At 40.9% G+C, this 24301-nt stretch overlaps 1 protein-coding gene across 1 annotated transcript; it reads right to left on the minus strand.

The window, feature by feature from the left end:
* Positions 1–1485: 1485 nt before the first annotated feature.
* Positions 1486–21063, minus strand: MSL2 (MSL complex subunit 2). The gene is made up of 2 exons (XM_061636503.1): positions 20311–21063; positions 1486–5230 (listed from the first exon to the last, which is right to left on the minus strand). The coding sequence occupies exons 1-2, from the start codon at positions 20453–20455 to the stop codon at positions 3570–3572; spliced, it is 1806 nt and encodes a 601-aa protein (XP_061492487.1). The 5' UTR covers positions 20456–21063; the 3' UTR covers positions 1486–3569.
* Between the last annotated feature and the right edge of the window lie 3238 nt (positions 21064–24301).

Below are 24301 nucleotides of genomic sequence, written 5' to 3' on the forward strand. Positions count from 1 at the left end.
CCCTATTCTCCATGAATTGGTCTAATCCTCTTTTAAAGCCATCCAAGTTGGTGTTTCTCATTACATCCTGCAGGAGCCAATCCCATAGCTTCACTATGCACTGTACGAAGTCCTTTCTTTTGCCTGTCCTGAATCTTCCAACATTCAGCTTCACTGGATGGCCTTAATTTCTAGTATTAATCTAGTATGTGCAGCTACAATCTGCACAATTGCCCTCCTTTTGGGATCTTACAAATCTGGGCTGACACCTAAATCTAGAATTAACCATGCATTCAACAAGAGGTCACAGCAACTTTAAGATGCCTTTCTCGTCCTTCCTCATTTGACTCCATGCTTGGACCTTAGCTTCTTGGGCTGTCACAGTCATTTTCCTTCATAGCAGCAATTTCTGTTGTGCAGAACAAGCAGTTTTTATTCTGGGAAATACACTTATGCTGTACTTTCCAAACTCTAATCATGTATTTCTCTACCAACGATTTTTTTCTTAAAGAAAATTATGTATATGAAAGCAGCCATAGCAACAGATAGACTGACCACAGCTGAAGAGATTCCCTTGTTCCTTCTAGCAAATGATTATAAAAGTGTCTCTTTGCTAAAACAGACTAGAAGGTAACAATGGATGAAAGCACCAGGTTTTCAAGTAATTTCCATTTCTTCAACAATTAATAATGCAACCAAAGCAACATAGAAAAAACTGGTGCCTGAGCATAGGGATACAAGACCACTGATTCAAACAGTCCTCTTATTACCATACCAGGTATCCCCATTGCTTTATTAAATTTTTGAAGCTGCAGGCAATTAATAAAACAAATTTTTATGAAATGAAAATTCTCTTTAGAAACAAAGTATTCAGAGTATTAAATAGTATCAAATTGTTTCCCTGGGTAGTTTACAAAATAAAAAATATAAAAATTGACATTGATTAATCAGCTCAATTTTTAATACACAGTTTAAGAAAGTGGCAGTGTAGAAGGAAATTAGTTTTTAAAACAAACCTGAATTTACCACCAGCAATACATTAAAGATCTGGAATCTCCAATACAGTTCCAAAGAACATTTGACCTAAGTAACCAGCCACTGGAATGCTGTTTAGCATAGCTATAAGATAGACTGAAGTCATTCTCACATTTTGGGAGCAAGGCATACTCATGACATATTGGAGCTCCAGAATTATACTAGTAGCAGTCTTGGAAAAAACTTAACAGCTCTACAGACATTTGCCCAAAATACCCAGGCAGTGGGAATGGCACTCCAGGCTTTTTGCTTGTTTGATTAGTCTCACAGATACTGATATAAAAATTGGATTTACACTAATAAGTAAAGGTTAGAACACTGAAGTAGATAATGGCAGATCCCATTTGGTCCACACAAAAATCACATAAATATTTAACTAATTATGTTTTAATAGGGCACAGTAAACCTCAAAATTAAAAACAGAATTCAGGCTTTTGGGTTGGCAAAAAAAGAGACAAGAATACTAAAGAGCATTTTCCACCATTTACTCTCATTATCAAAAATATTTTTCAACTCTTCTTGCAAAACAGAAACAAAAAAGTACATACGGAACACTTACATCACATTCTTCTTCCTATGGCTTTAACCCCCCCCCACGCACACACCCTGCCCTACCCACAGAAAAGACAGGGGGGAAATGAACCAAAAAGCCAACAAAAATGCTATTTGACCACATTCACATAAAATGACACCACAATACACTACAGAACAAAAAGGAGGCATCATCCAATTGGTGTCCAAAACCTTTTGCTTACTTTTCAGACCTAGTAACCATCATTGTACATGCTTTGTGCCAAATCCAAAGTGTCTAATATCATAATTCACTGGCAATGTTACTCAATGAACAATTAGATGGCAAATGTAAAGGAGCTTTACTAACTCTGGCATTACTTCTCTTTAGACAAGCTATTGAACTATTACTCTAAATTAGGAAATTGTCCTTAAAATAGCAGGATAATATTTTCCATTCTAGTCAGCCCATAGTTTATGCAAATTAAGGAATTTAAATACTAGACAAGGGGTACCCAATGTGCTGTCCTTCAGATGTTGTAGACCACAACCCACATCAGCCCCAGATGGCATGGCCAACGGTCAGAAATTGTAGTCCAATATCTGGATGCCACCACATTGACTACCCCTGTACTAGACACCCATCTCAACAAAAGTAGAATTGATACAAACTGGTATATTTTCAACTTTACAGTTTGTTGTCTCTTTCATTGCATAAATGGAAATAATCTAATGACAAGATCTTGCACACTGAGCAGGATATAGAGCAGCTCCTGTAGAATCCAAGAATAACTCCAATGTCCACCACACAAATGCCATGCTTGGCACACCACTGCTGTTCCAAACTTGAGTACATAGCAGCATATTATTCACTTTCAACCAAGGCCCTCTTGTGCCTCACCTTTATGCATCCACCCAGTGTCCAGGCTTGTCCAGGCCTCCATCCAGGAAGAAGCAGAACTATGCAAGAGAGGATTGGGGGAAAAGCAGGCACCAGATCTTGAAGCAGCAGTATGAGAGGACCTCAGCTGAAAGTCATGGCTTTACCGTATCATTACGCTGCTGTTGTTCCAAGCAAGTTTTGTGTATGTGGGGGGGGGATATACTCTGCCAACAGCTAAAAACTAATATATATAATGATGTCCCAATAACTTTGGAATGAGAATTAAATTGTTTTTATTTTGTAGCCAACTAGCATATCACAGTCCAAAAAATGCAGTATCTATTTCATAACAAACCCAGCAATATCCTGGAGATGAATGTTAACAGTATGACACATCATGAAACAGACTAGTGATATCAATCTGCAAACTTTTCCAAAAAATGTTAAAATATGAAAAAAATCTTGAGGCTGCCTCATAACAAAGAAACTCCAACTATTATTTTCAAAGTATTACTCAAGAGAAGTTCATCTATATTAGAATCTTGAGGAATATCATCTGATTGTACGGCCCAGTTTGATAGTTTTCTTTACTTCAGGACAGCATACACTAGTTGGACAATTACAATAATTTTTAGTTTCGCAACAAGTTTAAGGTGCTCAATTACTAATTACCTATCCACAATAATGTGGTATTAACAGACTGGTTGTTCATATTTTTACTACATTTGCAGCATGAGCATGATGCTGATTTCTTGCAACACTGACTCTAAACATGAGCACATAATAAATTAGAACAATTGTGATGGACTGACTAGAAACCATTGCTGTATATTAATCAATCTCTGATTAAGCACAAAGCATGAACTGGTACAACAAGGTCAATATTTGCCAAAAAGTCATTGTGTATTAAAAATCATTTACATTAGCATTTGATCTGAAACTATGAGGTGCTGTAAGAACTAAAGCCAGTTTCAGGGTAACTCCGCAATTACCATCAAACTATTTCCCAGACACTAACACACAACATAGCAATGAAAAACACTTGATACAAGTGATTTTTATGTAGGAGCTCTGGCAGGTTAAACAGAACAATAGCTGCCTTCAAAATTGTAGCAGTCCCCCTACCAAAGGCAGAAGAGAAAGACCATAAAGAAAAATAATCTCAGCAGTCATATCTCATGTCTATAGCTTCATCCAAGTTCTTATCATCGTTTGTACTGGCAGCTAAAAACGTTGCTACTGGTGACCCTGTCATATTAATTACACTGGTACTTGTGCTGGCATTGCGCACAGCAATGCTTGTCACATTAATGCCCAAAGTAAGCCTTGTCTGCTCCAAGGCCTTTTCTGGCACTGCAAATGCCTCCAGTTTCTTCTCTCCATTAGCCATATATGAATTTTGGCAGCCACGGCATATGCAGTCTAAGCAAGCTTTACGGTTCGAATAACAAGGGCAGCGTTGGCCACGACATGTAAGAACACTTGGATTTTGGGTGGCTCGGCCACATTTACACCCCTTCTTTTCCTGTGGCTTTTTGTACACAGTTTTTGTTAGACTACCTGGCATGTGACTGCTAGCTCTTGATTTTTTCAGCATTCCTGATTTGGATTTAGGGTGAGATTTCTTGGCAGTGTGGTCTAGATTCTTTTTCATGCCTTTATTTGATAAGAGTACAGTTTTGCCTATTTTAGGAGCAGTGCCTCCATTTGGTACAGTTGCTATAGACTGCAGAGACAACTTAGCTTCCTGTTTCACCGTTACAGGAGCTGAGGCTCCCAAAGTTGGGCCATGAAGGATGCTGGAAATTGGAAGAGGCTGAACCTTTTCACTGTCACTTTCTGAACGAGACCGCTTTCTGTTTAATTTTACTACCTTCGGTGTCGCAGCTGTACATGAAATCCCATATGGCGAAGCACCCATTGACATGAACATGCTATGGCTAGATGGTGGGGGACAAAGCTGCAAAAAAGGGCCATTGGATAAATTTGTTTCCAAGCTGTGTTGCAGATTAGGACTGCAGACCTCTGTGTTAGAGTCCAAGCTCCGTAGCACTTCCTCAACACTAAGTAAAAGAGAGTCACCAGGTTTGATGTCTTCACTGAAACTGCAGATATCAATGCTTGCTGCACACAAGTCATTAGGGGAAACTGTGTCACAGATTGGCTGAAGATTGCTAGAAATATCTTCTGTTTTTATGTACTGTCCAGGCTGAAGACTGCTAGAAATATCTTCAGTTTTTATGTACTGTCCAGGCTGAAGATTGCTAGAAGTATCTTCAGCTTTTATGTACTGTCCAGGACTACATACATTAACTGTATTTGCATGTTCAGGGGAAGGAATATTTGCACCAAATTTATCTACTGACAGCCCATTGCAATTGGGCAACCCATTAATAGTGGAACCTTTCACATCAGAATCATATGTGCTTTCAGGTACAGAAGAACGACTTGCTGGAGGTTCGCTAGCATTCTCCGAGGTTGAAGGTGATGGGGAATGTGTGAAACACAATGCAATTGTTTCATCAGATGTTTTTTCTGCATCTTCATGAGGTGGGGAGCCATCTTTAAGCAGAGTCAAAAGATCTGGAGAAGTATCAACAGCTTGTTTAATATCTCGTGCTAGTGGTGTTTGTGTTATATACTCACATAGTTTTTTATAGCAATTCACTAGAATGCTTAACTGTTTATTTTCTTCAAACTGCTCATAGTCCTTGCACCAACTACATGATGGTTTCATCATCATTTTCTTGCCCTTACAGGTTTTGCATACATAATGCTGACATGTGGAGTTGGTGGGTGCAATTGGATCTTGCAGCAGATTACCTAAGATGAAAAAGAAAAAAGTATAAAAACTCAGATCTGCCACACAACAAGTATTCTCATTCCCACTGCACCATCATATTTACTTTGGTGCTGTTACAATTAGAGCAAGGCCTAGAAGATTCTATGATTCTGCAATGACTAAAAACTATTTGCTTATTTTACAGAATTTGTGCAACCATCGGCAAATGATTAATCAAAGCCCCTCCCCTCAATAGTACTCCAGTAGTTGCACCACACCAGTGCTACCAAATCTCTCATGAGTTTAAGCCTCTGAAGAAAGTCCCCACTTTTTTTTGGCTGCAAGGTAAGGTAAATTCCTTGACAAAAATTGCATACATTTAACAAGCTGGCAAAGTTCTTTTAATATACTCATATTTTGGCAGCAGCAATGCAGTGCCCTTATTGCAGAGTTGAAAGTTTTTGAATTAAGAATTCCATTGGCTTGCACTTGTTTGCAAGTGGTAAGGAAGAACACATCATTGAGCCACAATTAAGAGAAGCAAAACTGAGGGCTACTTTCCACATTACTTTTGCCAACAGAGATTAGCCATAAGGAGAGAACAACATGCACTCCTTAATGCTGAGAAGGTGGCAAAACAGTGGGGGTTTAACCTCATTTTTTACCTCACTTTCCTCTTTCAACAAGCCTTTTAAGTTGAGACCTATCCCAGTCTGTGTCTGTGTTGGAATTGCTCTTAATATGTTTTTTTTAAAAAAACAATTATGTTTTTAACCCTTTTTAAAAGATGTTTTTAAAGCTTTTTAAAAAAATGTTTTTTAACGTTGTTTTGTTTTAATGTATTTTAAGGTCTGTTTTTATGATGTTTTGATGTGTTTTCAGCACTTTTGTTTGCCGCCTTGGGCTCCTGCTGGGAGGAAGGGCGGGATATAAATCAAATAATAAATAAATAAATATAAATTTAAAAACAATATTTCTTCAAGTTTTTTCAAACTTGAATCTTTAAAAATAACACAAAGAATACAAGTTTTGCACATGATTTCTTGCACATCTTCCTTAACTGGTCCACTATCTTGCAGCTCGCAAACCAGCAGACAGAAACAAAAAATGAACATATCTAAGAAAGTGGTCATCTTGCATGTTTGAAAATGTCTCAAATATATTGGCTTTCCAATATTTTCAACATAAGGACAACAAAAAGATATCTGCACCCACCAGTTAATCTTATAGATGTGAAACTAAGCTGAAAAGTGTTGAAATTCTTCACACTGAGCTTGCTATGCCCTACACTTACCACATGAGATCAGTTTCACCATGCAAGTGTGTTCTAGCTAATGAGAGTTCCAAAGCCTCTACAACTGGCAGAGAAAAGTTGGAAGGGGGCAGAAATCACACATGCACAGAGTGAAGGATGAACTGCTGCTCTTTCTTCACTTAGTGGCTAATTCTCCCTGCTCTTGTCTCTCCCAGCCCAAATATTAGGGAAACAGAGCAGCTAAGAAGAGAGGTACAGGGGGTGGGTGAAAGAATCAGCAGCATCTATTTTCAGAGAGAGATTTCTCTAACTTTCTTTGCCTCTTGGTAGGGAAACTAGGCAAATTAGAAAACAAACAAGTTTCTTGCAAAAAAGGAAATAGCAGCCAAATGACAAAGGTACTTGAAAATGGTGTGTTACCAAATTCTTCCAAGCTACACAGTAAACGGATTGGACTGTGAAAGACTAACCCAAATTATGTTTGCATTTTGACAAATTTGTAGGGCAGTACAGTATCTCAGAGAGGTGGTCAGGTCTCCTGCTCCCCGGTACATTCACTATAGCTGCCCAATTTCCCTGGTTTTTAAAGTGTGATACAAATATCTGTTGGCTATAGGTATGTTCTTAAACCGCAAGGGTTTTTTGCCTATTAGTGAATATATATATATTTGAGTGTGCAAGCCAGAACATTTGAAACCTTTCATCAGAAAATACTATGTAAGTAGTTACCCATTTTGTGTTTAGGAAAGGCAGAAAAATAAACAAGCAATGAAACTGCAAGTTGTGAAAATGATAGGTGCTTCAAATAAAAGCAGCAGCAAACTTAGAAAAGTCTGAAGTACCTGCAGAAAAAGTATTAAAGACAATTCAGTCCCCTGCTGCATCCTTGCCTCTTATGCACACACAGCTTGCTACACATAGGTGATAGACTGGATTATCCATTATGTTATTAATTTAGGGGGAAATAGTACATTTACTCAATGCCAACAGTAAGTCGAGCAATAAAATGATTAGAGAAAGCAGTTTGCAATATTGAGCACAATCTCCATCCCAGTTTACTACATTTATAGGAGCATAACCACCACAAAAGTAGTAGAGATTTTGTGAACAGGGATACAGAAAAAAGTTCTATACATAATATTTCCAACAGCATAAATGACCTAGAAGCAATTTATAGTCATTACAAGTATAATTAATCACCAAACTACACACAACCAAACCCTGCAATGATAAAAGGATACATTATAAGGCTGATTAAGAGACTTATCTTAACACACATATGGACAACCTGTAGGCCTCATGTGGCCGTCATGAATATTCCCTTGCCACCATTCTTTAACAAATTTTGCTGCTACCACAGCCAATGTTGCCTCCAAATCTGTGGTGATGCTGTCAATGATTGCCCCACCAAAAGATCTACTGATTGTACCTGCTCGTTGCCCCATCTGATGTAGCACCATTCCCTGCTTCCAACTACGGAGTGTATGTGATAGAGTGTCTAGTTGGGCATCACAGCCAGTGCAGGATCCCAACAGTTAGAAGTCCCCCAGCATGTACTCACTGTGCAGTGGCGTACCATCATAAGAGCTTCATGAACCCCACCAAGAGAGTCTACTCTACGACCACCTTACCCTTTCACAAAGCTCCCACAGGGATGCCACCTGATGAGAGAACCTCCATTCACATGAGCAGTGAATACAGCCAACAGAACTATAAGTTTTCTGTAAGGTGGAGGAAGACTTCATTTCAGGGTGATTTGGAAACTTTTAAAAGTAGTGGCTTCTAAGGAAGGAAGAGGAGGAGGATGGGGAAAGAGAAGCATAGGAATAGTAGTGCATTTTAAGGAGAAGGCAGAGAGGGGAGGCAAATGAAATCTGTATGACAATGTATGTGAGAATGGCCAGACCCACTGGTATGTGGCCCCTGACCCCACCATAGTGCTGCATGTTGTCCTTAAGGGCAAAAAGATTGCCCACCTCTTCTGTTAACATTGAAAATATCTATTTGTGGCATCACAGGAACTTTGGATAATTTTCTAAGTAGATTTACTATGGTCACACAAAGATAAATGAAATATAAAATTAAAGCACAGGGCACTTAGATTTGGATTCTACCAATTTATCCCAAACATCAGGTAAGCCTGATAGAACATAAACCCCAGGCTAAATAGAAATTGTAATTATTTAAATAACTGCACTGTTCAAAACCTCAATAGCTATTAGTGTGCAAGTTCTCTGGTTCAACTGCAGAAATGTAATGGAGTATTTATGAAACTTCCAATTGCTCACACATTTAACACACACAAAGCCTAGAGAGAGATAAAGCTGTCACCTCTTGGTGGGAAGGGATTCAGCAGAGTAAGAATGTGTGGAAAAATGAAGGGAATATGGACACATAAAAACACATCCACAAATTATTCCCTAGTTAAATATTGTTTGACAAAAGTTATTTTCGTAAAATGGTTTCAATTTTGTATTTTTAAGGGCAGATAATGTCTGATTAATTCTGAGATCAATATCCCCTAAAACAATTTAGGCCAATCCATAACCTAAAGGAGGGATGGGGAACAGCATCTGGCCACTGGGCCAAATTCTGAGCTCCCTCACCCCTGCAGGCCAGTTTGACAAGTAGGCATGGCTGCCCACCTGTCTATCACCTAATGTTACCATGACTTCAGTGGTCCAACTTTGAAAGGAAAAATCAGGAGTGCACTCCCAATTCCGTACATGGTGCACAAGTATGCCTATCTGTTATGAATGCAGTATTACTGATAGCTCATATACTATGTATTTTCCTTTTGCTTGTAAAGTTTTACAGTTCCCAAGCTTAGTTAAAAATTGATGCCAAAGTGAGAACAGAGACTTCCTCAAAACTTTCTTCCAGTTACACCATCTGTTTGAAATAGAATCATGATGAAACCTCTTTGTGCTGGCATAATGTGACATCATGAAGTTATAGTCCTGCTGAAACTAATGAATGTTCATCACAGCATCAGTATGCTGTCATAACATTGGTGTGTAGTATAATGGCACTGTAACAATGTAGCAATTGATGCTACTTTGCTACAAAGTGTTCACCATTGCAACTATGAAACTGAATGGATAACATTGGGAAGGGAATGTCAGTCACTAGGTTAGTTGGGATCATCACAGCTGTCCAAGATCACGTCTTCACTTGCTGAAAAAAGGTATAATATCTACTACACTCAATAGACAACCATGGACATACATTGCACACTGCCTTCCTCTCATCCACTGCGGGATAGGATCCCAACTAGTTCATTTGCCAACCGCAACACAGAAGCCAGAGTATGAAGGATATAAGAGCTGGGCAACACATCTTATATTTTGAGATGGGCAGCATGGGTCTACATCACTCTGCCCTCACATATGATATGCAGTAGATTAGGAGTGTTATGGTTCAGCTGTAATTACGCTATATTATTCCAAACCCTACAATATAACCTACCATTCTGTTCAAACTTTCTTCAGCCATCAGTCAAAACAAACACCCAAGAACAAATGAATAAGAACAAACCATTTTTTTAAAATGTGAAGAACAAAGAAAGCAAAAGCTAGGTCCACTTGTTACAGACCAAGCAGCTGACACTGGCCCTGTTCATATGTCATGATAAGCAGTAAATCATGGCTTATTGTGAACAAGTAAAGCATGAGTAGTAAGCCAAGAACAAACCTTGGCTTGTTTGGAGAGAAAAATCACAGAGTGCTGGTTCACATGCAACACTAATCCAGACCTGGTGGTTTGTTTCTCACAGATTCAGGTAGGGCAGAGTAGGTGCATTAGCAAGCTGCTCTTTCACAGTAAGCCATAAATGATGGCTTAATCACTGTGACATTTGAACTAGGCCACTGAAACAGAACCATGAGTACACTAAAGGAGGACAAACACAGTGAGAGAACTCTAATGAAAAGACACTCCACACAACAGCAGCACTTTGCACAAACAGCACATATACAACCACCAAGGACAAGAGATTCCCACAGAAAGTAAATGAGGGCAGCCAGATAACATCTGTGATCTCAGACTCCCCACAGGTACTCTGCTTCAGGACACAAACATGCAGCTGCATCAGGGGTACAAAGACAAAACACCCAATACAGATAAACACATTATGGGGAGAGGAAGCAAACAGCTATTATCTTTGCTTCCTCCACAAACCACTCCCATGTTAAAGAGAGGCATAGAAAGAAGGAAATGTGCCCCAGAGACTGAGTGCTGAACAATCCTCCTTTATCTGTTCCAGAGGATCAGGGAAACACCCCAGAACAGATTTAGGGGACACACAGGGAGAGGAGAGGGACCGAGGGGAAGTTCCACTGCACAGCCAGAAGTCCTTCTGCTAGCAGAAACACTTCACTGGATGTCGCCCAGATGAGGCCTAACATCTCATTCATTATCACTGCACACTAAACACTCTGCCCTTCTGCAAGTTTTATTAAAGCTTTTCTTCATGATAAATCAACTTATGTTCCTTTTCAATGACAATAGCATATTCTAATGTATCCACACATACAGATCTGGCACAGCATAGTAGCTGAGGGATTCTGTGAATCAGGAAACCGATAGTGAATCTGGTTTCTGCCATGAATTCACTAAATGGTCTTCGGCAAGCCCCACTCTCTGAGGTTCAACCTCCCATCTGAAATGAGACAATAATAATACTCATCTATCTTACAGGGTTGTTGTAAGGAAAACAGAGTAATATATATTAAGTACTTTGAACATTATAAAGTGCTATAATGTTCAGGGGAGACCATAAAAGTGTTGATAACCCCCACTCCAGAATTTGTTTTTGAAAAATTAGGCTAAATATATGCTCCAGTATAACAAAGGAAACTTCATGGTCTCCACATAAAAATAAAATTCTACAGAAGTTCAACAAAGCACAGCACATATCTAGAGGGAAGGAGAAAAGGGCAGCCTTGTTGATAATTGTTTACCATTACTGCTTCTTGGATTAATTTGGGATGCGAGGCTAATAAGAAAAACTAATTTTAAGAGCTCCCAAAGTGATAAGGGCATATGAAGGTAGATGAATTATGATGTTCTTCAAAAGTTACATTACAAAAATATGCTTTGCTTGAAATATCTTTTACACTCTTGCATCCCCATTTCACAGAGTGTTACTGCACAACCAGGGGTGGAATCATGGTTTCTATCCAATGTATCGCTAAGGAAAAGTCACTTAGTGGCATACTTGTTCACTAGTGAAATGTTTTGTGCCAACAGAACGTTGTTGTGCAATAAAATGCATAAGCCAGTTGCTGGTAATTTTGACGCACTACAGATTTCACAATCTGTTGCACAATGAGTTTCTGCTAGCACAACTGCTGAATTGGCTTCCTCTGTTGTGCAGCATTAAAACTCATCCTTGCATTAGTGGACTGCGAACATTGATGACACCATGATTTTTCCAGATACAAAATATTGCCCTTTCAGTGCTAAGAAAATAAGTTCTCTCACCTCCATGAAGACATGAAGTTGTGGGAAACAAGAAAAAAAGTATGCTACTTCAGAAAGAGGTGCACACTCTCTAGTTCTTTAAAGAATTTTTTTTAAAATATCCTGTTTGACTAAAATGCTGTTATTGTTATAGACTTTGACTAAAGTCTATAACAATAACAGCATTTTAAATTCTGTTCTGACCAGGGCTGTGGAGTCGGTACGCCAAACCTTCGACTCCGATTCCTCTATTTTTCTACTGTCTGACTCCCACTCCACCCAAAATTGCTTCCGACTCAGACTCCACAGCCCTGGAAAGTGCTGTAAATGTCTTTTTAAATTGGAAGCTCTCGTAGGAGCATTTTTATCACTGCCTGAATATGCGTGGATTTTGGCATCACAGCATTTGTCTTCATCCTGGGTCCTGTGTCATACACTGACACACAAAATGGTTTCCATCTTGGGTTATGGTGAAATGCTCAAATACAGCTGACTTCATGAGAAGCTTCTTTGACACTGTGAATTTATATTTTTAAAAAATTGTCAATCAAAATTTATTTTGAAGCCCGAGTCAGTACATTTCTACTGACTCCAGCTCCACCCAAAATTGCTTACGACTCCGACTCCACAACTCTGACTCCAGTCTTGGTTCTGACATGCCACCAATGCCATTCATCCTTCCTTCAATTTTAAGGGTTATATTCAACATAGTGTGCAGTCAGCAAGGATTTCTCCTTGCCTGATAGAATCGCCTTCCCCTGTACTCCCCCACCCCCCCAATCTGTTCTGGGGGTTCCCCAACCCTCTGGAGCAGATTTGGGGGAGGGGAAACCCCATTGCACTAGTACTAACTCTAACGCAAAATGTTAGTTGAATATCCCCTCAAGTTTCAGTTGCAACCAAATCTCCATGTGATACCATGCACCCTAGAGACTTTCCAAACACCAGTTTGATCTGATGATTTGCTGTGCAACAGTCATTATTTCAACCTGGGCTTTGTTCAGTGCTAACCTCCATTAAAATCTTGTTTGTGTATGAACAGTCATTGCAAAGTAGGTAGGAGCTGAACATAGAATGGTACTCCAAGCAGCTCCAAGCAGTTATAGCTACTCTATTGTAAGATTTATCAGTTGTCCCAGTCCTCAGAATTATGTCTACTTTAATCTCATTAATAAAAATCAATGTCTTCCAATCTGTTACCTGAATTCCTAGCTCTGATAAAAAGGGACACAAATATATACATCCTTACTAGTGTTTCCAGCTTAATTATTCTGAAGCCATTTTGAACAAAATGGAAAATGGGTTAAATAGACTTGGAAAAGGGGATGCCTGGGAATTTTCTTAGTAGAAGGCCTAGTGCCAGCAGTCAGCCAGGTTGAGTGTCCTAGAGCTCAGAAAGACCCCTTACTGCCCCAACTGGCAGCCCCTCACTGCCAGGCCCAGGTGGTAGCATGCAGCCATCACTTGGGAGACAAGCTCAGCTCCCACCCATAGTTGTGGACTAGCCACTGCCTCAACCCTCTACCTCCCTGCTGCCTTGCCAGGACTCTGAGAAAGGGCCATGGGGAACCTTCTTCTCAGAATTAGGCATTGTGGGTGAGGTGGCCAGAAAAATGTCTGTCATTGCTGTGGTTTCAAAGCTTTTTTAAAAAATTCTAAGTTTAAAATAATTTCTAGCTGCAGCAGCACAAAAACTGTGCAGACATTTTCCTGCTCACAACACCTGGCTGAAGGAAGATTCCTTTGGTCTTTTCTCTGCGCTCAGGTGCCACGAACATAGCAGCAAAGCCACCAGCACTTCTGCCACTATTGCAGTGGTGAATAATGCTTTTTTAAAAGTAACAGAGGGAGCAGGGGGAGAGCAGGAAGAATGGGGGACAGCAAGGGGAAGAGGTGCTGCCACCATAAAGAGAAAGTTGGGGTCCAGTGACAACAAGGGGCACATCAGCCTGACCATGCTGAGAGGCCCTCTGAAGCTTGGCACCAGCCCTGGTTAATGGGACTGGACCATGGGTGGCAGTCTGGGGTGAGTCAGAAGATGGGAACCAGGAGTCATGAAACAAGCCTGTGGTCAGAACCAAAGTCAGAATTTGGCAATCAACCAGGAGGACCAAGGGAGCCTGGAGTCAACACCAAAAATGAAATCAGGACCAGCAGAGAAACCAATAAACAGCACCAAAGAATAAATCAGCAATGAGGCTAAAAGTTAGAGCTCACAAAGACCTTGTTGTTCAAGCAGGGCTTAGCTGGAATAACAAATCCTTTACACGCCTTCCAGCCCAGGAGGATCCAACGGCCAGCCTAGTCTACGGCTGCCACCTGCAGTTCAGTGATTCACCACATGGGACAGCCACACACAGATTCCAGCAACTCCTGATGCTTATCTGGAGGCTGTATTATATTGGTCAAAGTCCTACAGCAGTGTATTAATGTGGATAGGGATTGTTGCCTAGAGTAGACAGGGCCATATTTAAATTGCAATTTTGCTGTAACCTTATTCACATCATGTAACAATTTCATCACAGCATGGCATGGGTTAGGGCTGTAGCCTGCAAAGTATGGATTTGAACAGGAGATTCCCAACTGTTCACCTGCCCATGTTCTTATGTGCACAGCTTATGCTAAATGCAAGCAGATTTAAAGGAAAACTTAGCTATTACATTACATTATTTACTACTTGTGCTATCTGTTTGCTTCCTTTTAAGTGCTCCAGATATTTTCCAGTAAGACAGCTAGCCTTTACCAACTCTTGTAAACTTTCAGTCACTCCTTATGCAATGTAACACACAACTAACTTGAAGCTCCTAAAATTAACATGATTCAAAGGATACACTTCAAAGAAAGGCAAAATTTACTGCTATAAAATTTACATTGCGCCTCAGTCATAGGGAGCAAGGTGGCAACAACGCTGGTTTTTATACTCTGTTGTAGGGAGCTTGTGCTCTTATTTAGTTCTATCAGATTTGCAGTGCTAGCTAATACTTTTACAGTTTCCTACTTGTGTACTAGAATGAGTGGAAACCTAGCATTTTGCATTGAGGAGGAGTTGGGAAAACACCCTTGCTTAAAACACACACACACACAACTCCATCAGACCATGCAGGCATTTCAATGCAATTGGGCCTATCTTTCTTTAATTTTATTAAATTGTTCCATTTTAACTAACAGAGAAATCATGTCGGTATGTAAAGTATACATAAACAGAACTCCAGCTACCTTGCAGTTGTCTCAGATCATTATTTCTTTTATATTGTTTTAAATTTTAAAATTCTGTTTTAAATTGTTTTTAAAATATGTGTTTTACATTGTATATTTGTTTTAATGTTTTTGATTGCTGTAAACCGCCCAGACAGCTTCGGCTATGGGGCAGTATACAAGTGCAATAAATAAATAAAATAAATAAATATTAACTCCTGAATTGACAATACAAAATTTCACCTCTGCCAGTCTCTATGGTACAAATGCGTTTCCATCTTTACTATTGAAAACTGAATGCCATTGTACAGGTGGGGAATGCACAACTGTATATTTTTCAATGATTTAAAAAAGTGTTACCTGTAAAAGTGGCACATAAATTGCACATATATATAATTATATATTTGAAGTGTGCAAACACTGGAAAAATAAAATGGATAGATTCAAAAACAGGTGTGGTACAAATATCTAAATACACAGCAAGCATTGCTGAAACATACTAAAAAAGTGAAAAGTAACTGGTAATATAGAACCTGTCTGGCACATACATATTGATAAGTTTCATCTATATAACCTCCTGCTTGTTTTGGAATGCAGTTCAGCATTAAAGAAATGCAGGCTCTTCAGATTCATTACATCTGGAACAGAATAGGATCTGGGGCAGCTGCAGAAGGGGAGAAACCAGGAGAAATTAAGGAGGCAGCTCTCCACTTACAAAAGGGACCCTCTAACGTCAAGCCAATGTTATCTCTCAGGCTATGAGAACATGTAAATCATGTTTGCTCGGGGTTATAGCCGACTGATTTTTACTCAGAGTAGACCCATTAAAATTAATGAACCCATTAGTCATGTCTATTAACTTCAGTGGGTCTACTCTGAATAAAACTTAGTTGGCTAAGCGGCCACCACCCACTGTTTCAGCTACCAGAAAGGCACTGTTTAACCATAAATAGTACATCCCAAACTACAGGAAATACCCTGAATATTCCTTTCATTAAAAAAGTGAACAAACTATATACCATATCACCATATGAAAAACTTCTTGCTAGACTGAGTCTACAAAACCCCATAGCATATGAGTCAGGAAAGTGAGGAGTAAGGAACTTCTGGCACACAGGCCAAATTTGGCCCAGCATATGCCCCAATTTGACCAATGAGGCAGTTTTCCCCAAACCACACCCACCTGCCCCATACTGACATTATACCTGGATTAGCTACCTGGTTGTAGGTAACTTGATTGTGCAGCCAATCCCTGCAGAAAGCAGGGCTGCAGTCACTGTGAGTTCAAGCCTGCTGGATCAGCAAAGCACCTTGCAGGCTGTTAAATGTTTGGAAAGCACTGCACAAGGGACTTCGATAAAGTTATCAGGTGATTGATGGGGGTGTTTCCTGCCCACCTGTCAAAGTTGATTTACAGGGGTGGGGACAGATAATGGATCTTGCCTGCTGGACCTAAACGGTTCCCCACCCCTGCCCTAGAAAGAATCTTGTGAATTCTGTCTAATGTCTAGAGATAATACTAGAGCAGATCTTAAAAAATCACCCCCCTCAAAATAATGTGAATTAACAAGCATCAACTTTCCAAGTTTATTTCAGATACCTATCTAATAAATTTTCAACACTTCATTCTGTACATTGTCTTGCTTTTTATAACATAGATTCTATTACCCATAACATGCTGGCCCGGTTTGCACGTAATGGTAAGCAGAATGAGCAAACATGCTGCTGCTTAAACCAGGTCAACCCCTTTGCCATGCTAGGAGGAAACAAACCAGAGTCCCTACTTAGTGTTATACTTTTCTCCAAACAAACCATAAGAACAAGCCAAGAATAAACCATGGCATGTTCTCATGGTTTGTTTGGAGGGAAATAAAACATAAGTGCTGGTTCGCCTGTACTAGTTACACTACATTATCATGTGCAAACCAGATCACAAATATCTGGTCCAAAAATCATTAGTTAATATGTGATATAAATATATATGCTGCTAGTAAGGTCTTGGTTCCAGCCCATATTTCTGGGCTAGCTATAAATGAACTAAGAGAAGCTAATCTAATAAACTATTTATTATCTAATAAAACATGCCCAGATCAATATTCGCCTTCTGCATTATCAGTTTATTCTCAAGGGATTACCCCACACAGAAGAGTGAATACATAAGCCAGCTCCCTCACAATTCAAACATGAAGTGCTTTTCAGCTTTAAGGATGTACAATTAAGTATTATGATGTCCTTTGCTGCTTGATCTAAGATGAAGAAACTTTTACTCTTTGTTGAAAAGAGTACAATTTATAAAGTAGGCAAGCTTTTACCCCAAACTACCTTGCTGGAGACAAGTTAAAACTTTTTAGTTAAACTATGCATTTTTATCTTAATTTATGGATACATTGTTTTCATTTTACCTATTTTTCACTTTTTCCACTTAAAAAGTCTTTCCTCACGTTTCAAATATCCTGGAAAAATTTAGAGGGGGGAGAAGGACTGGAGTGCACAAATTGTACAGACAGAAAGCAAAGAAGCAACTAACCAAACAAACTGATTTCCATACTCTCTCTAGAAGTGTCAACATGCACGTGGGCAGAAGAAATAGAATTTTTTTTAGAATGTCATTTAACACCACAATCCTATACAAGCTTACTTGGAAGCATGTCCTACTACACAGGTAAGGTCCCTCCAGCCTATGAGCCAACTGTGGCCCCAGTCCTCTCTATTTGGCCATCAGGACTTCTTCTAGGTCACACCCTCAACAGCCGTGATCTGCGCCCTTCTCTTACCTGGCCAGAATGTGTCTTTGAACTGTAATAATACCTCCTGCTTGCCTTGATGAAGAAATGTGCATGGGGTGTCTGCCTTGTGTGTGGCTGGAATGTAGCTTACTGTACAAAGTCACATCCACTGGTCCACCCACTTTTCCCTCTGGCCCAACCAATGTTTGCTACTGACAGAAGAAATAATGCATATAGAAGCTATGTTTAATGCAGTGAACATCATTGCAAGTATAGCAGGTGATACAACCCTTCAGATTGAAACTTCACTTTTTACAGCAACCACGATGCAAGAAGATTACATAAGAGGAATTCCACCAATAATCTAAAATATGATTCATTTAAACCAAAGTATTACAAAGTCATGAGCATCAAACAGAATGTTCATATTGATTCACAAACTGAAGCACTTACATGCTAGTTCGCAATTCTACAGTAGTTATAGAATACAACTTGCTTTCAGAAAAGGCCACTGAGGCTTTGGTTTACAAAGAAAAAAGGTTACTTTAGAGACATTCAAGTTGGTTATTGCTTGATAATTCTATGTAGACAAGGATCAACAGAATCGCAGTAAATCAAGATGCACAATGTGTTTCAGAGTTCATGTCAACTTGTTAACTTTTCTTAGGCCTCTCCTAGTGCCAGCAAGAGGCCTGAACCCACTGTAACAAAAAGTGGCATCATGGCACAAAATATGCATCAATGTCAAGGATTCATATGATTTTTCAAAGACATGCCCCATACCACATCATATTAAATCTGACATTGGTTTCTACACTGTAAAAAAAAAACCTATCTGGTGCTTGCCAGAGTCACCATGGTACATGGATTTGTTCTGCCTGAGCCATGAATGGTACATAAAATTTCTTCTGAGAATCTACATTTTCTACCATGGCAGTACTAACAAGTGTTGGATCTGTTCTGTGATTTTTATAGGGATCTTATGTATGTTAAACTCTGTTTAATGAAATGTAAACCAATAGCTTTAATAGAATGCTTTGGCACAGCAACAACAAATGGATGCACACAGTTTTGGGGAAGACAAGGTATGCATTGCAGGGGAATGGGCACTATCTGAATTCTATGCCTGAGATACCAAGATGGTTTGGGTCAGCTCCAATAATCTATTCACTGGAAATAAACTTCAAAAGCTAGTTTTGTTTTTTAATTGATACTTTCAATGTAATTGATATTTCTTATTTTAAAAACAGGAATAGGGAGCGAAGAGTTAAGGGCCTGACAAGCAGTCAAAACATCATTTCCTGTTTCCCTCTTGTGAAAAACAACTGCAGTCTCTCGCAAACTCTCGTCTAAATGATAGCAGTTAAAATATTTAATCTAGTTCTGCTAATTTTAAGAGGTAATGACCAGAAGGTATCAACACATTAGTATGTGAACACAGAATATTTTACAACTCATTTAACACTCTTTTAACATTTTTCAAGTCTGCATTTCTATGCTCAACTTTATAACGCTGGTCACCCAATACTTTGGTTAAATGTTTCTATGTATGAAGTTATGTTATCTGACTACCAAAACAAACTGAGCACCATCAGCACAGACATGACTGTACATCTCCCTTTTACAATACACCACTTTCCCTCACACTCAATTGCCTTGTTCTCCAACTCAGCAAACTTAATATTTATTACCTCAACTGTATTATTACACAAAGCAAATACAGATAAAGTATTTGGCTTCCAAAGTGCACTACTGCCAAAATCTTTAACTCCACAGGACAACGAATCTGCTATACACAAATGCAAAATATTGTGATCCTCAAAACTTATGCCATAATAAAAGTGTTAGGCTCTCAAGAAATATGCACACTTCTTGAGAATACCTGACCATAATAACATTTACTTCTAAGTAAATATGCATGCAATCAGGCCATTAGTCTTGAAGGTACCACAATATTTTTTTTGCCTTTGCTGTAACAAATTAACACAGTTTATCCCTCTAGAAAGAATAAACAAAAGCCATCAGGAAAGTATAGAACCCAATTAGGAAGGTGTATACAAAACACAGTCACTGCGTTTGAAAGTTTTCACAAGCCAATCTCCGTCCAAAGTATTTACAGAGCGGCAAAGGGACATTTGAGTCGTGTTTTATTGTTGTTTGCATTCCCCTTCTTTGTAGAGTGTCTCTGATATTTACAAAAATTGCTCAAACAGCAAACAAGCCCATTTTGGAGTAGTCTGAACGGGAAGGGGGCGGGAAGTTTCCCAACTCCCTTGAGAAAAGAGCGAGCCCTGCGAGGCGTGCGTCTCTCCGCTAGCGAGGTCTACCCCAAAAGGCGGCGGCTTTGCTCCCTGCCCATTTTCAGTGGGTGTAACGAGTGAGGCGAGACCGAGCCAAAGGGACGGACGAAGAGAAGGAGGGAGGGAAAAAGACGGGTGCCGGCTCGCCCGCGGCCCAGAACAATAGAAAGAGCCTCACTCACCGCACACACAGCAAGACAGCGACTGCCGGAAGTAGGGCAGCAGCTTGCCGATCTCGGCCAGGCACTGCGGATCCTCTCCGGGGCCGTAGTTGAGTACCAGGCGACTGGCGGAGATGTACAAGGCTGTAGCATTCACCGGGTTCATCGCAGACGCTGAGGCCGACGGCTCCGGGCTGAGAAGAAAGCGCGGCTCCGTGCCCGGGCAGGGCAGGCCGAGGGGCGGCTGCACTCCTAGCCCCGCATCGAAGAGCCGTCACAGCCAGGGCCGGAGCCTGGGCCTGCTCTTCCCCTCTTGCCTGCCCTCCCCCGCCGCAGCTCCTTTTCGGTTCGAGCGGCGGCGGCGGTCTAGGCGGCTACTCCAGGCGGCCGCCCATGCCGGCCTTGCTCCCTCGCCCTCCCGGGGCGCCTCAGGCGGAGGGGAGGCCCCGCATGTGGGGGAGGGACGGAGGCAGGATCCGCGAACCTAGCGCGCAAGGCGACGGCCCGGGCCCGGCTCTGGTAGGGGCGGGGGGAGGCGCCTCCGCCCGGAGTTTCAACGCTGCCGCATCACTACGCGGCTCCCAGGGCCTCTTCCGCGGGACCAATGGTTTCGCTACTCCCGGCTGCTCTCCACGCAAGAACCATACGCCGCACACCCAACCCCAATGTCAATAGCAACCGTTAGATCCAACCGTCACTGCGAAGCCATCATCGCGGCCGCCTAGGTTCTCAACACTGCGCATGCGCGGCCATTCCCTCCCTCATCACACCCACCCCCTTCGCGTCTCGTTGAGCGCTCAAGCCGCCTCTCCCAAGCGGCTAGGGCGGGGCACAGGCGACATCGCGTCCCATCTAGGCCCAGTCTTATCAAAAAAGCCGGCTAGCGTTAGCGCTGCTCCTCGGAGAGACGTGAAGTCCGTGGAACTCTCACCATTATCAAAATAGACTGAAGCGGCTCTGTACGTTCCTTACATGGCGCGAAAACCGCGGTCTATACTGAGCGCTTCAATGTCGGTGCTCAGCTTGGGACGTGTGAAGTGTGGCTAGTAATGACTCTGAGCACATGCAGAGTGTTTGCGCGTCACCGCTGGGAAACGAACATACATACATGGATTAATGGGTGGGCTCCCAAGGCTTCCTTGTTATTTTGGAAAAGAAAAGTATTGCCAAAATAATCCCAAATTGGGTCTTTAGAGATAACTGTGCAACTGGCGGGGTTATTTTGGGTTAATGAACAGTATACTCTCACAAGGGTGTCCACGGGGGAGGGGAAAGGGGAGGCGCTCCCTCCCCCGCAATTCTAAATATAATGGTGGGTGGAGTAGGTTGCCAATGACCTGTAGTAACAATGTATAAACCTTGCCTTCTTCCCACCCCCGAAATATTTCTGCAGAGGAGACACTCTTGTAGCAAGTGAACATAAGTTTGCAGTCATGCAACTCGACTCAGTTCATGTTCACTCAGAAGTTCCCCAGAGTTCAAGTAACTAAATGCACAAAGCTCCATTGCTATGGCCAGCTACTTGGAGCACCACTGTACTCAGTGGGACCAAGTAGGCATGTCTAGGCTCATTATTAATTGGTAAATGCATTAGTCTCTATTAAGAGGAAGTCTGTCGTGCTTAAGTACCTGAAATCAGTGGGTTGTATGCAACTAAATTCTCAGAGTAGACCCAGTTGATGGGCATGTTAGTCATGTCCATTAATTTCTATGGATCTACTCTGAGTATGATTAACATTGGATACAACCCAACAGGAACATCAGAAGCCGCCTTAATCTGAGTTAAACCATTGGTCCACCTACCTCAGTATTGTGTGCAATGACTGGCAGGGGTCTTCAGGTTTTCAGACGGGTTTCTGTGAGTCCTACTTGGATTGAACCTAGGACCTTCTGCATACAAAGCAGGTGTTTTACCACTGAACTATGACCCTTCCCTGACTACTAAGGCAATCCAATATATGTCTATTCAGAAGAAAGCTCCATTGGCTTCAATGAAACTTACTCCCTGATAAGTGTGCATTGGCACTAAGGCAGTTAATGATAACTACCTTATCCCAGTTATTTCAGTGGGGCAAAGCATAACTTACTTGGTCTCTATTAGAGATATACTGAGCCAAGAATTTAACAATATGTTATCTAAACCACAATGTATAAGGTCATAATGAAAGTTTATTATACAGTTTCTCTTTTTAGGTTTTTGTTGCATTTCTTGTCATTTGGACAAACATTTTTAACTTTATAAATCACTTTGGGTACAGTCCAGTCCACCATGGGTCACCACCCATTTGCAGAAGATTCCCGTAGATCCAGCAGAACCAGATTGCCATATATAAACAGAATCCTCCACCCCCACATGTATATGTCCACATGTGAAGGCAGGAGATTTTAAGGTGTTAATCTGCCCTAGAATCTATTTTGATGAAGGGTAGTGTATAAATATAATAAATATAATAAATACAAAAATAAAGTGAATGAGAGGACTCTGTGCACTTCTCAAATTGCCAGCCAGCTGTTTGTCTCCTCTTAATACAAATTACCCAAGTAACCTGTCCTGAACACAGTGGAGAAAGACAGCTGCCTGGAAACATGGGTGCTGTACACAGACCTCCCATTCACCCTAAAAGCCCCTGGTGTTGCCTTCCACAGGAAAGAATGATAAAACACCACTTGTGCCTCCAGGTCTTACACTTTTCTACCTAGAGCTTCATAGCTCTTGCGGTCCATTCAAGATTTCTGCTGACTGTAACATTCGTTCCCATAGGGATCAGCAGGAGCAGATAACAGTCAATGGGTATAAGTCTCATCAGTGTCTCCATCATGTCTTGAATACATGCTTCAAGAAGGCAAACACACCTCCTGAGATGATAATGTCAGGTCTGTAAACAGCTACTTCTGATCCATAACTTGAGGGACAAAGAACTTGGCTGGGTGCATATAACTTATGCTCTAACCTGTGTTTCTCAGACTATGCAGCTTGTCTGATACAGTAACAGTCTTATCCTGCTACTCCATCTGATCCTTGCCTGTCTTGCAAGAATCAGACCATAGCTGCAGTCCGCCACAAAGCTAGATCCAGGACACCTTAATAGCCCATGGCCATAACTTAGATGATAACACATACAGTTTTTCCTATGTCTTTAATTCTTTTTTTTTTAAAGCATTCTTCTTAAAACCATGCAGTTATATAAAGCAGATGTCCCTGTCCTGAGAATTTGCTCCATTATACAGTAGGGCCCCACTCATACGGTGGGTTACGTTCCAGACCCCCACCGAAAAGTGAAAACCGCCAAAAAGCGGAACTCATTGAACAGAATGGCACATGACACCCAAAAACCCATAAAAGTGGAATAAGCGCCGTATGAGTGGGGCTTTAGTCTAATTGCATCTAATTGAGACCGCTGCATTAGCGAAGCGCTGTAAAGTGGGGCCCTACTGTATATAAAAAAGATAAAACGGTGCCTGATTTGAAATCCAGCTATGTTACCATCAAAGACAAGCTGAAATGTTTAAATAATTTTAAGACTCTCTCTGTTTTATCAGATACTTAATTACAAATACATAAAATTGTACGCAAAGGACCACAGACTGGTTGGCTTGATGCTGATAACAGGCAAAATCCTAGAACAGATGATTAAGCACTCATTATGTGATCATCAAGAAAAGAATGCATTGTCAGTGCATTGGTTAAAAAAAGCAGGATATTGGAAACAAAGAGCTGGCTACTACACAGATGGTATCATCAGGAAAGGTTTAGTTTCTTGGACCATGGCCTACACTACCATCATGAAGGATTCCTGGCAGGAGATGGAGTGCACCTCACAAGGACAGTAAAGAATATGTTTGGCAGGAACCTCACCAGCCTGATCAACAGACTTTAAACTAAAGCCTGTGGGGGAGGGTGGCAAAAGCCCAAGAACTGAGACAAGTATTAGGGACAAGAATATGTGTGACCAAGGAGGAAGCTGGACAGTGAAAGTAGTGTCTGGTAATTTGCAGGTAAATACAGCAAGGA

Source organism: Rhineura floridana, chromosome 7, assembly GCF_030035675.1.
Source record: "Rhineura floridana isolate rRhiFlo1 chromosome 7, rRhiFlo1.hap2, whole genome shotgun sequence".
Taxonomy (NCBI): domain Eukaryota; kingdom Metazoa; phylum Chordata; class Lepidosauria; order Squamata; family Rhineuridae; genus Rhineura; species Rhineura floridana.